This window comes from Paramormyrops kingsleyae, chromosome 8, assembly GCF_048594095.1.
Source record: "Paramormyrops kingsleyae isolate MSU_618 chromosome 8, PKINGS_0.4, whole genome shotgun sequence".
NCBI classification, from domain to species: Eukaryota; Metazoa; Chordata; class Actinopteri; order Osteoglossiformes; family Mormyridae; genus Paramormyrops; species Paramormyrops kingsleyae.
Genome location: NC_132804.1, coordinates 34,044,064 through 34,056,318, shown reverse-complemented (window position 1 = coordinate 34,056,318; position 12,255 = coordinate 34,044,064). Strand labels below are relative to the sequence as shown.

At 41.1% G+C, this 12,255-nt stretch overlaps 2 protein-coding genes across 7 annotated transcripts in view; one reads left to right on the top strand and one right to left on the bottom strand.

Moving 5' to 3' along the window:
- The window catches only part of st3gal8 (ST3 beta-galactoside alpha-2,3-sialyltransferase 8), a 40,330-nt gene extending 30,914 nt beyond the window's left edge, over positions 1-9,416 (top strand). For all 6 annotated transcript variants that reach the window (XM_023837840.1, XM_023837841.2, XM_023837838.2 and 3 more), the window contains 4 exons: positions 125-304; positions 549-594; positions 1,108-1,227; positions 6,884-9,416. In XM_023837840.1, the coding sequence (XP_023693608.1) occupies positions 125-304; positions 549-594; positions 1,108-1,227; positions 6,884-7,072 (535 nt within the window). In that variant the 3' untranslated portion in view covers positions 7,073-9,416. The remainder of the gene's footprint in view (positions 1-124; positions 305-548; positions 595-1,107; positions 1,228-6,883) is intronic.
- A 111-nt stretch (positions 9,417-9,527) lies between these two features.
- Positions 9,528-12,255, bottom strand: part of unm_sa1614 (un-named sa1614) — a 65,584-nt gene continuing 62,856 nt past the window's right edge. The window contains exon 28 of the mRNA XM_072715713.1: positions 9,528-11,332. Coding sequence (XP_072571814.1) covers positions 11,258-11,332 — 75 coding nt within the window. The 3' untranslated portion in view covers positions 9,528-11,257. The remainder of the gene's footprint in view (positions 11,333-12,255) is intronic.

Here is a 12,255-nt window from a genome sequence, read left to right as displayed (position 1 = left end):
CTTTGGCTGCATCAGTTCTTAATTTATTTGTGGGAATTGGTGCTTGGGCCCGAGCTGGATGTCCTCCACCCTCTGCAGCAGCTCCCCATCATGATCCAAGCTCTTCTTTTGACTCCTCCTACAGGATGAATAGAGCCACCACTCTGGGATTCGAGGTGGACGTGGGAAGCAAGACCACGCACCACTTCATGTACCCCGAGAGCGCAGTGGATCTCAGCCCAGGGGTCCACCTCATCCTGCTGCCCTTCAAGTTGCGTGACCTTCAATGGGTGGCCAGTGCCCTGTCCACAGGAAAGATCAAAACGTAGGCCTGTCCCACCCCCTACACGACTATACTCTCTGTTTATTCCCTGAATGAGATGCTTATACTGAGTACACATAAGCAAACAGAGGTTCAGAATGACCACTTAACTCATGACGAGTGAGGTGTAAATGCAAATGTAATTCGAGTTTAATAACATGCTGCTTCATTTGAAGGTAACAGGTGTATGGATAATATGGAGCCACAAAAGCACTTATGTGCTTGTGTTTTCCTTTGTTCTTTTCAGGACATATATGAGAGTCAAAAACCTGGTTAAAGCAGATAAGGATAAGGTAAGGTGGATGTAGAAGGTAATTAATACATGACTTGGCGTACAACGTGCACAGTCGTGTTTCTGTGACATTGAACTTTGAGTCAATTGACTAATGCAGGGCAGCCTGCAATGATAGTGTGGTGAAAATGTATATCAGTGGTACGCTTCTAAGACAAAGTTTCTTTTGTTGTCCACCTCAGATATCTGATGCATGGGTCATATACTGAGCTTGAAATATTGTTCTTGTTTGCTATAGTGCAATTGAGAAAGTCATAAGCAGGATTTGAAGATCGAGACTTAAACATGACATTTTAAGATATGGACATTAAAAGATAGACACGAGAAGTACAGCTAGTCACCTGATTGGTGGGGAAAAATTGTGCAAATTTGGCATGGATGTTTGGAATAGAAGCAGAATGTGCAATAAATAAATGTATGTAGTCCCAGAGTTCCTGCAATGAGATGTATGTTTTCTGGCCAATCAGCAATGAGAACGGCAGCCCTGATGCTGTGTTTTGTGTCACCCTGGCAGGTAATAGTGGTCCATCCAGCTTTCTTCAAGTACGTCCATGAGACGTGGGCTGAGGGACAAGGCAGGTACCCATCCACAGGGATGCTGGCGATCATCTTTGCTTTGCATATCTGTGATGAGGTGAGTGTCACACTCATGGTCCGATGTCTTTATTTTCATAGGTGATTGGGTTACGCTAGCGTGCATGACGCTCATTCCCGGCTGCGCAATCACTGTGCACTCAGACGGGATTCCCAACTAGCGGGGATTCCACCCCATGTAAAACTCTGGGGCTTTGGGAGTGGGGTCGGCTGATTTTCCAAAAATGTACAACATATTTTCAAGCCATATTCCTTTTCCACCACCCCCGAGGATGGCATGTTTTCATCACCTGAATAATTGGCAGCTCTCAAAAGTTAGCAAAATGTTAGATAAGCAAATAAGCTGTCATGTTGGTGGTATTTTTCCATTAATGATCTGGTCCATGATATTTTTCTGCAACGTTTGCTGGTCCACAGTCTTCAGAAGGTTGGGGACCCCTACCCCTGAATCTTGGGTCCTTTTTTCCATTTACAGTACTGCACTAAAGTCTTAGGCGGTCACCGAAAAGGATGTTCATGTTGGTGTTAAACTATGACATTAAGCTAAGCCATTTCAAAACATCTCCTAAAATGATCACAGTATTTGCAGCAACCATCCAATACACCCATGCATTTTTTTGACTAGACCAGTACACCACCTTGTTTGGCTAATCAATACCCCATTGAGTTATTTAATAAATCAAGTTAATTAATGAATTGAGCTGGTGGAGAAATTTAACAAACATACAGAATGACTGAAGTGTATGGGCTGATATTTGTGCCACTAGAAACTGAATCTGAATTTATTAGTTGAATTTGAATTTATTAGTTTGAATCTGAATTTATTAGTTGAATCTGAATTCAGTTCGCAAATTCAATTTCAACTTATTGAGACGCACAATCTGGGTCCTTGAGGAAAAGTAATCGACCACAGGTTCACAACGCAACTCATTTCCACGTTTATGACAGTTCTGCAGGTCGGGGTAAAGAGGAGGCGTGTGCCGGGGTGTCGCAAGAGTATTACCTTATGATATATATGAGAAGAAGCTTTATATACACAAGCGATAGCTTAAACATTAACCATACATCTGGTTAGTACATGGTAAGTAGTATATGTGGTTAAATGAACGATTTCTGGCACTGCTGGATTATGTTATGTTATGCTGGTTTGGTAGACTAATGCAGAACTAGCTAGGGATATGAATTTTACTTCTAGTTTAGTTAAAATTATGGCTCACCTGTTCATCTCATGTGGCTCTCTAGCAGTGTTTATGCTTAATATCTTTTAAAATATTCATCTCGCTGATATGAGTCGGAATTCAGTATTAATTTCTAATATGTGGAATATTATGTGTTACTAATATATGGAATATTATTATTCAACTAATGAATTCAGATTCAGTTTCTAGTGGCACAAGTATCAGCCCATAGAAGTGTCTCCAAGGAGCGGTTTGGGAACCAAAGCGGAGTAGTTATCCAACAACTTATGAGTAGCTTTTTGGAGAACAGGCAAAATTCTTGTTCATTTTTATTGTGTTATTAGTGCTGTCAAATGATTAACATTTGTAATCAGATTAATCACAGGGTTGCTGTGGATTAATTTAGATTAATCACAATTAAATATCATTCAGTTTTAATCTATATTAATCGCATTTCATTTTGCATGAACAAACAGACTCAAGAAAAATGGAATATACACTCACCTAAAGGATTATTAGGAACACCTGTTCAATTTCTCATTAATGCAATTATCTAATCAATCAATCACATGGCAGTTGCTTCAATGCATTTAGGGGTGTGGTCCTGGTCAAGACAATCTCCTGAACTCCAAACTGAATGTCAGAATGGGATAGAAAGTTGATTTAAGCAAATTTGAGCGTGGCATGGTTGTTGGTGCCAGATGGGCCGGTCTGAGTATTTCACAATCTGCTCAGTTACTGGGATTTTCACGCACAACCATTTCTAGGGTTTACAAAGAATGGTGTGCAAAGGGAAAAACATCCAGTATGCGGCAGTCCTGTGGGCGAAAATGCCTTGTTGATGCTAGAGGTCAGAGGAGAATGGGTCGACTGATTCAAGCTGATAGAAGAGCAACTTTGACTGAAATAACCACTGGTTACAACCGAGGTATGCAGCAAAGCATTTGTGAAGCCACAACGCGCACAACCTTGAGGCGGATGGACTACAACAGCAGAAGACCCCACCAGGTACCACTCATCTCCACTACAAATAGGAAAAAGAGGCTACAATTTGCACAAGCTCACCAAAATTGGACAGTTGAAGACTGGGAAAATGTTGCCTGGTCTGATGAGTCTCGATTTCTGTTGAGGTATTCCAATGGTAGAGTCAGAATTTGGCGTAAACAGAATGAGAACATGGATCCATCATGCCTTGTTACCACTGTGCAGGCTGGTGGTGGTGGTGTAATGGTGTGGGGGATGTTTTCTTGGCACACTTTAGGCCCCTTAGTGCCAATTGGGCATCGTTTAAATGCCACGGCCTACCTGAGCATTGTTTCTGACCATGTCCATCCCTTTATGACCACCATGTACCCATCCTCTGATGGCTACTTCCAGATGGATAATGCACCATGTCACAAAGCTCGAATCATTTCAAATTGGTTTCTTGAACATGACAATGAGTTCATTGTACTACAATGGCCCCCACAGTCACCAGATCTCAACCCAATAGAGCATCTTTGGGATGTGGTGGAACGGAAGCTTTGTGCCCTGGATGTGCATCCCACAAATCTCCATCAACTGCAAGATGCTATCCTATCAATATGGGCCAACATTTCTAAAGAATGCTTTCAGCACCTTGTTGAATCAATGCCACGTAGAATTAAGGCAGTTCTGAAGGCGAAAGGGGGTCAAACACCGTATTAGTATGGTGTTCCTAATAATCCTTTAGGTAAGTGTATATGCACTTAACATGTTTATTGAACATCTTGAACACGAGTCGGATGCATTCCATCTGCCACAGAAATGCAATACCATGGACCCATATCAAAAAGCAAGATTTTTTGCTTAGCCGGACAACTTTACACAGCGTGTAGTCAGAGTATGGAATAGTCTTCCTGATAACATAGTGCAAGCTGAATCCTTGGGTTCCTTTAAATCAGAGCTAGATAAGATTTTAACAACTCTGAGCTATTAGTTAAGTTCTCCCCAAGCGAGCTCGATGGGCCGAATGGCCTCCTCTCGTTTGTATAGTTCTTATGTTCTTATGTTGATAAAGGGCACAGCCATCTTGGATTCTGAACTCGGGATCCTCTGTGCTGCTCCGAGATATCGGATCTCTGAGAAACGGGAGCATGCATGTCGTCACTTCCGGCTTCAAAACTCAGAATACAAGTTCCGAGGGCAAATGGAATGCACCAAAACTGCCCAAAATGGGTTGACAGAGACATTTCAGGGATTTTGAGTCATTCTGTGGTGCAGATGGGTTAATCATGATCATGGATTAATCCGCGTTAACCTGTTAATTTTGACAGCCCTAGTTATAATGTTAAATAGTATTTTTTTGAGCAAAAATACACATACTAACAAGATAGCCATAAACATTTTCTTTGACTGCCTAAGACTTTTGTACAGTACTGTAGGTCCAAACCGGACTCAGCAGGGAAGCTTATTATAAGCAGCAGACGTTACTGTGACAATTTTGCTGAACAATAGTGTATGTAACAGGCTAGTTCTGTGGAAAATATTATTGGAGAAACAATCCATTACAGCAGAGCTGTAAGGAAGAAGCTATTTTTACCAGCCTGCCTCATCATTGAAGTAAAAAACAAGTTTTGATCTCCACAGACTTGGACATAACAATTTTTTGCCCATTCAGTTTTCTTTGAATTAATAATAAATAAATAAGTAAACCCTGAAAATGCACTAGTTCTGTTGCTTTCTACAACCCCAATTCCAATGAAGTTGGGACATAGGGTAAATTGTAAATAACAGAATGCAATGACATAGAAATCTCATAAACTGATATTTTATTCACAACAGAACATATAAAACATATAAACATGTAGACATTTTGCTATTTATTGAAAAATATTGGCTCATTTTGAATTTCATGATGGCAACACGTCTCAAAAAAGTTGGGACAGGGGCAATAGGAGGCTGGAAAAGTTAGTGGTGCAAAAACCCAACAGCTGGAGAAACAATTTGCAAATAATGAGGTCAATTGGCAACAGGTCAGTAACATGACTGGGTATAAAAAGAGCGTCTTAGAGTTGCAGTCTTTCAGAAGTAAAGATGGACAGAGGATCACCAATCCCCCTAATATTGCATCGACAAATAGTGGAGCAATTTCAGGAAAAAAGTCCCTCGGTGTAAAATTGCAAAGAGGTCGAAAATATCATCGTCTACAGTACATAACATAATCAAAAGATTCAGAGAATCTGGAGAAATCTCTGTGTGTAAGGGACAAGTGTTCTGGATGCCCATGATCTTCGGGCCCTTAGGCAGCACTGCCTCACAAATAGGCATGATTCTGCAGTGGAAATTACTAAATGGGCTCAGGAATATTTCCAGAAAACATTATCAGTGAACACAATTCGCCGTGTCATCCAAAGATGCCAGTTAAAACTCTATCATTCAAAGAAGAAGCTGTATTTGAACATGAACCAGAAGTGCTGATGTCCTCTCTAGGCCAAAGCTCAATGGAAAACTGTTCTGTGGTCAGACAAATCTAAATTTGAAATTCTTTTTGGAAACCAGGGATGCCGTATCATCCAGACTAAAGAGGAGAAGGACCACCCAGCGTGTTATCAGCACTCAGGTCAAAAGCCAGCATCTCTGATGTATGGGGGTGCATTAGTACATATGGCAAGGGCAGCTTGCATATCTGGAAAGGCACCATCAATGCTGAAAGGTATATCCAGGTTCTAGAGAAACATATGCTGCCATCCAAACGACATCTCTTTCAGGGAAGACCTTCCATTTTCCAACATAACAATGCCAAACCACACACTGCATCAATTACAACATAATGGATTCGTAGAAGAAGGGTCCGGGTACTGAACTAGCCTGCCAGTGGTCCAGATCTTTCACTCATTGAGAACATTTGGTGCATCATAAAACGAAAATTACGACACAGAAGACCTAAGACAGTTGAGCAACTAGAATCCTGTATCTGACAAGAATGGGACAACATTCCTCTCCCAGAACTTGAGCAACTGAGCAACTCTGTCCCCAGACATTTACAGACTGTTGTTAAAAGAAGAGGGGATGCCACCCAGGGGTAAACATGGCCTTGTCCCAACTTTTTTGAGACGTGTTGCTGCCATGACATTCAAAATTACCTTATCTTTTCCTTAAATTGATAAATTTTCATAGATTAAACATTTGATGTATTTTCTATGTTTTGTTCTGAATAAAATATGGGTTTATGAGATTTCCATATCATTGCATTCTGTTTTTCTTTACAATTTGCACAACGTCCCAACTTCATTGGAATTGGGGTTGTATATGCATTTTTTAAAAAAGGAAAAGTAAAAACGAAAAAAGTCTATTATTGTAGCTTTCATGGAAGCAATCGTTAAAAAATGGCCTCCAAAGAAAATAATTGCCCTTTAATAGTTGTGATTCACCACGGTGGCAAATCAGTTGCAGTATATAAATTAGGAAAATCTGCCTCCTGCCAGGACATTTTTACATGGGTTTAGTACTTCAGTCACTGGACTTATTTTCAGCTGGTTCTGTTAATTGTTCTTGCAGGTGTCTGTGTTTGGCTACGGAGCAGACTCACAGGGAAACTGGCACCACTACTGGGAGAAGAACAGGTATGCCGGAGCCTTCCGGAAAACTGGAGTGCACAACGCGGACACCGAGACGAAGATCATCGAGAAACTGCACGCTGTGGGCAAGATCAAGCTTTGGAGGAATCCGCAGGAGAGTCTGATCTAAAGGTGCACGACCATAAGTGGGGTTAGGCAGAACTTGATGGTGGTGGTGGGGTGGGGGGTTGTGGAGGCATCTTGGAGGAGGAAAAAGCCCCCTGACCTTCCCTGGGGAAGAACTTTACCCTGTACCAGCACTGTGAACGACCCAAGAAGAACGAAAGTGTCAGATCACATGACAGCTTTGAAACCAAATATAAATGTTTTTATATGTATGAAAGCATGCAGATGGCAACAGTCATAGTCAGAATAACCAACTGAGGGAAAATAACTTTGGAAAAGCCAGTTTGTCGTGTTTTTTTTTTTTCTTGCACACTTTGATATGCTGTACCGAGTCGCCTTACTGATTCTCCTAAACCTCACTGCCTTGACTGGGCATAGTGCCCGTGAGGCTATAGGGATAAAAGTGACCAGTGTTGTGTTGGGTCAGAACCCACACAGTCTTCTTACCTGTGAATCCCTGATCACTCTGAAGCTGATCAAGACAAACAGCACTTTCCTGATATGGATGATCTACTAAAAGAGCCTTTTCCAATAAGAACTGAAGAACCTTATTTTTCACCCTGACGTTATAAATTCTATATCTAGTGCCTTTTTATGATTAGTTATATATTTTACATTTCATTTTAATGATTAATTTCATAGATGCTGTATAGGCGATATGATGCTGTTTCTGTTTCTGCAGAATGTTGTTAACCAGTGGATGCTTTGCATTGAAAACCAAATTAGTAATATACAGTGAATAGTGCAATGCTATCGACTGCAAGGAGGGAAATTAGTTGTGGTTGTTGTTATAATGGATAAAACAACTACACTGTAAACTGAGCAGACAGTTGTTCAGGCAGAGACTTTTGCCAGGCCTTTCTTGACCAAAGATCTCAGAGAAGTGTTATCCCAAACCGTCCCTTATTCCTACACGGTCGGGCCTTGTTACCTTCAGCGTTCCAAAACTAAGGTCACTGTTAATATATCTCTTAATTCAAGGTATCTTTAGCTTAATGTAATTTCTGTTTAAAGAAAACTATGAAGCTTTAGCAGTCAGAGGTCCATAAATATTGAGTAAATCCATCTGAAATCTTTGCATTGTTGCATTGGTCAGGCTAAAGGGATCGCCCTCAACACTCTGGTAATTAAACCGTCCAACTTCTTTTAACTGGGAAAGTCAATACCTTGTTTCTGAGAAATCACTTAATTCAGTTCCATTTACGCTGTAATCTGTCACTTGAGTGAGTGAGTATATATATACATGTATACATTTTTTTGTAATACAGCATTGTGATTAGATACATTTTAAGTATTTGTTGAAAAATTTTACTTTCTGCTTCTGGTGGTTCTGTCACGTTTTGTTGATCTTTAACTACCTCACTTGCATCTGTACATCAGTGACAACCTGTGCTAATCCAGCGTGCCGTTTATGGCAGTCATGAAGCCTGGATGCTCCGTCCACCATAAAGTACTTGCAGTAACTGAGACAGGCACACAGCATTTACATTTTGAACTAAAAGAAAGTAGCTTTACCGTGGTTACCAGACACAGCTGGGGTTTGCTTTGAATCTGTACCCCTAGCAGTGACAACACATGGCATCTTGAATAAAAACCCTGTACAAGTCACTGTGTCCACCACACCGTCATGGAATGCTTTCATCATAGGGGGACATTACACAATAGTCAAACTTTGACATTAAATTGAAATACATAGTGGTAAATTGAGGAAAAAAAAAGATTTTATGGAGAATAAAAACATATTACAAGAATATAGTATTAGTTATACAGATTACCTTCGTGTTCCATAACTACCATAGAATACTATGTGACATCAATTTGCTGAGCAAAATTTTTTCATTGTGTAACATTTCAACTGGATCTGTTGCTTATCTAACTACTTGATAATACAGAACCTTTTATATCAGAGGTGAATACTGGTCATCATAGTAAATGACTGAAGTGGTCAGAATGTTAATTTTAATAATTTGGATGAGTGTGGAAGCAATGCTTTATTGATCTAGTCCTTTGCGAGTTCTTCAGCCTTTCACAGGAGTGCCACCTAGTAAATGGACTAAGTCATACAGTATCAGTAGCTGAAGTTCTGCAGTGAGGGCCTTCAGAACCGTTTGGACAGGACGGTCCACTTGAAATGAAGGCATCCAGTACCACTTAAACAATATTAATAACGATGCATAAAAGAAAACCAGATATCTCGTAGAAAAGACCCTGCTTGTCTTGTAAGGCCAAAGAAGTGTTTCGGAATCCCTTCCAAACACTCTGAATCATTCACACTCAGCAGTTATGTTCTCTGCTGTTTGGTGTGAATGTTTGATATTTCTCTCAATAAATGCTTTTGGGAAAATGGAGCTGTGTGTCGAGTATGTGTCAGTGTTTCCCAGCTGGATGCGAGACGCAGAGAATGTGCGGATACAGGGACACACAACAGGAGAGTGCAGGAAATGTATCCGGACACCTGCAACAGGTCACCTGACTTTAATCACTTTCATGACAATAGTACCGTTTACAATATCTGCAGGCACGCTCACACACCAGAAGTTCATCTTCCACAACTCCTGGCTGCTTAAATGAATCCTTCAAAGATATAAATTACTCGAAAATTAAGAATTGTAATATGAGGTACATAATACTTTTAATAAAAATGAGTTATAGAATTACCTCCAGACAAGTCAAATGAACCTGAGGATAGTCTTTGTTTTCTTAAAATATTTAAGCATTACAAATGTTTCCTCGTCTAAAACTATTGTTTCAAAATACTATTCATAAAACAAATCCTTTGTTCTGATATATAATATGGATATAACAGCAACAGAGCACAGACAGGAAACCACCCAACAAATAGGAAACGTATCATTGTGGAGTCCTATAGAAAAATAAAGCAATTTGAACAAAGTTGAATAACAATGGATTGCCACCTCTAATATGCAAATAATACAGACCGTATTCAAGTACTTCTTTTTGAGTCGCGTGCGTGCGTGCGTGTGTGTGCGTGCGGGTATGCCTTAACTTATGGGGACACAATGTCCCCACAATGTGATGAATACCCGTTTTTAGTCCCCAAAAGGGAAAACTCAATTTAATAAAAATCTGTGACTGCAATGAAAAAACTAAAAATGCAAAAACTCTTTTTTGCATTTTGTTTGGTTACTTATGGTTATGCTTAGGGCTGGGTAGGGGTTAAGGTTGTCATAGTTAGCGTTAGCATTTTTCCCATAGAAATGAATGAGCGGCCCCCATACGGATATGTTCACCTGATGTGTGCGTGTGTGTAGAGGGTTCCAAACAAAATAATTTTTCTGGAAGCACACACAGCCACTGTGTTCCCCTTGCAGGTTTCACTACCTTGCTTGTTTTGTACCCTAAAAGCTCTATTATATTGGATATTTTTTTTCTCTTGTAGAGGTTGGTGTGGAAACAAAATAGAAAAATTGCCGACTGCTTCTCAGCAAGGCCTTTGATTTCAGAGAGTGCACTGTAGAGTCTTGCTTTCTGAAGTTACAGCTGCAGAAGATCTAAGGATTGGCACCTTTCTGTCCTCGTGCAGTTCACTGCACACGTCAACTGGCCAAACAGACTCTCATTTTGAAGTCTATGAATGCAAAGCACACCTTGGCTCAGCTGTTTAGATAGTGTATAGTGAAGCCACACTGCTTTTGTCACACTGTGTCACACTGACACTTTGTTTTCCTTTGTTTATCTTTTCTAAGCATATAAACAGCCCACACACTCCGCACTTCAGTAAACTGCTACTTTACCATACTGTCATCCCTCATAGAGGTAAGACTCCCACTCCAGCTCTGGGACAGATGCTTGTTCACCGTTCATCTGGACCAGTATTACCACAAAGGGATGGCGTCGACAATTTTCAGAAAATACACGTGAACATTTTGTTTTTCACCCAGATTGGCAGGTAATGAAGTAATTATGGAAAGAAGATGCATTCCTCTGAAACGTGACCTAACGGTCTGCAGACGAATAAAGACGCACCATACGTGAGGGATATTGCCTTCAGAAAGGACCTTACTGCTCATGGACACAAAAGCACAGGTGATGCTGGTCCTTGGGTCTACAACCAGGTAGACGCCGTTCTCACATAAAGCCAGAGGGGAAGGCAGCGAGCCGCAGTGAGGTCCGTCCTGATGGAGTAACAGTCTCTCAGGAATGCGGCAACGCTCCAGTCGCCCAGTCTCTATTCAGACAGGATGTGGACAAAGGATGCTGGGAAGAGGCCCCTCTTGCTGGGTTGGCCCTCGATGTATCCATGCTGCAATGAGAAGAACGGAAGGGGGCGTCAATCGCACACATCACCGGCCCCCTCATAAACACATCTCGCTGTCTGCTTGGCTACACTTCAGTCGTGTACTCTTACAGTTTCCTAGAAAAAATTCCTCCTGTATTGAAAATGACATGTTAATTTGATGTGTTTTCAGAAGAACTTTAGCAAAAAGTCTTTAAGACTCATTGCTTGATCTTCTGATGACAGACACATCCACCAGTGTCTATGCAGATCATTATCCCTGCTGATATCCAGCACTGCACATTTAGGTGGGCTGTATAATGTAGACCTACACTGGAGTCTGTGAGATGTTTTACTTTTCATTCTCCTCCTATCCATACGCCATCGTACACCATTCTCTTATATGTCACTGTAAGACAAATTCCTCATAACTATGAACTTATTGGGTCAATAAACTTCATTATTTCATTCGAGGACAATTACGATGGCTAGAAATAGTAAATCTCCTATATTTCTCGCAACGAGCTCATGAGTGGTGATTTCAGTATCACGCGCCCGAGTGCAGGCCTGTCCGCTGGACACCTCCCAGACTTCTCTGGAAACAGGAACTAGAAGGTTTCCTAACCTGACCATGGAGGCTAAGAGTTTCAGGCCAGGCTCCTCCTCTGCAGTGCACATACTAGGCAGCACCTGACAACTCCCCATGTTCCCCCCCCCCGGCCTCACATCACACACTTCATGTCACGCTTCAAGAACCGTTCTACTACAGTGACCCATGTCACATGTCTAAGCGCTCATCTCACACCATGAATCACAAGCACGAGGCCCCTATGATGACTACAGGGCCCCATGCAAGGACTTGATTTCATGCACTGTGGTATAGTGGAGCCAGAAAACAATATACACTGCGATGATTATCGCCAGACGTGATATATCTTCATAAACGCTAG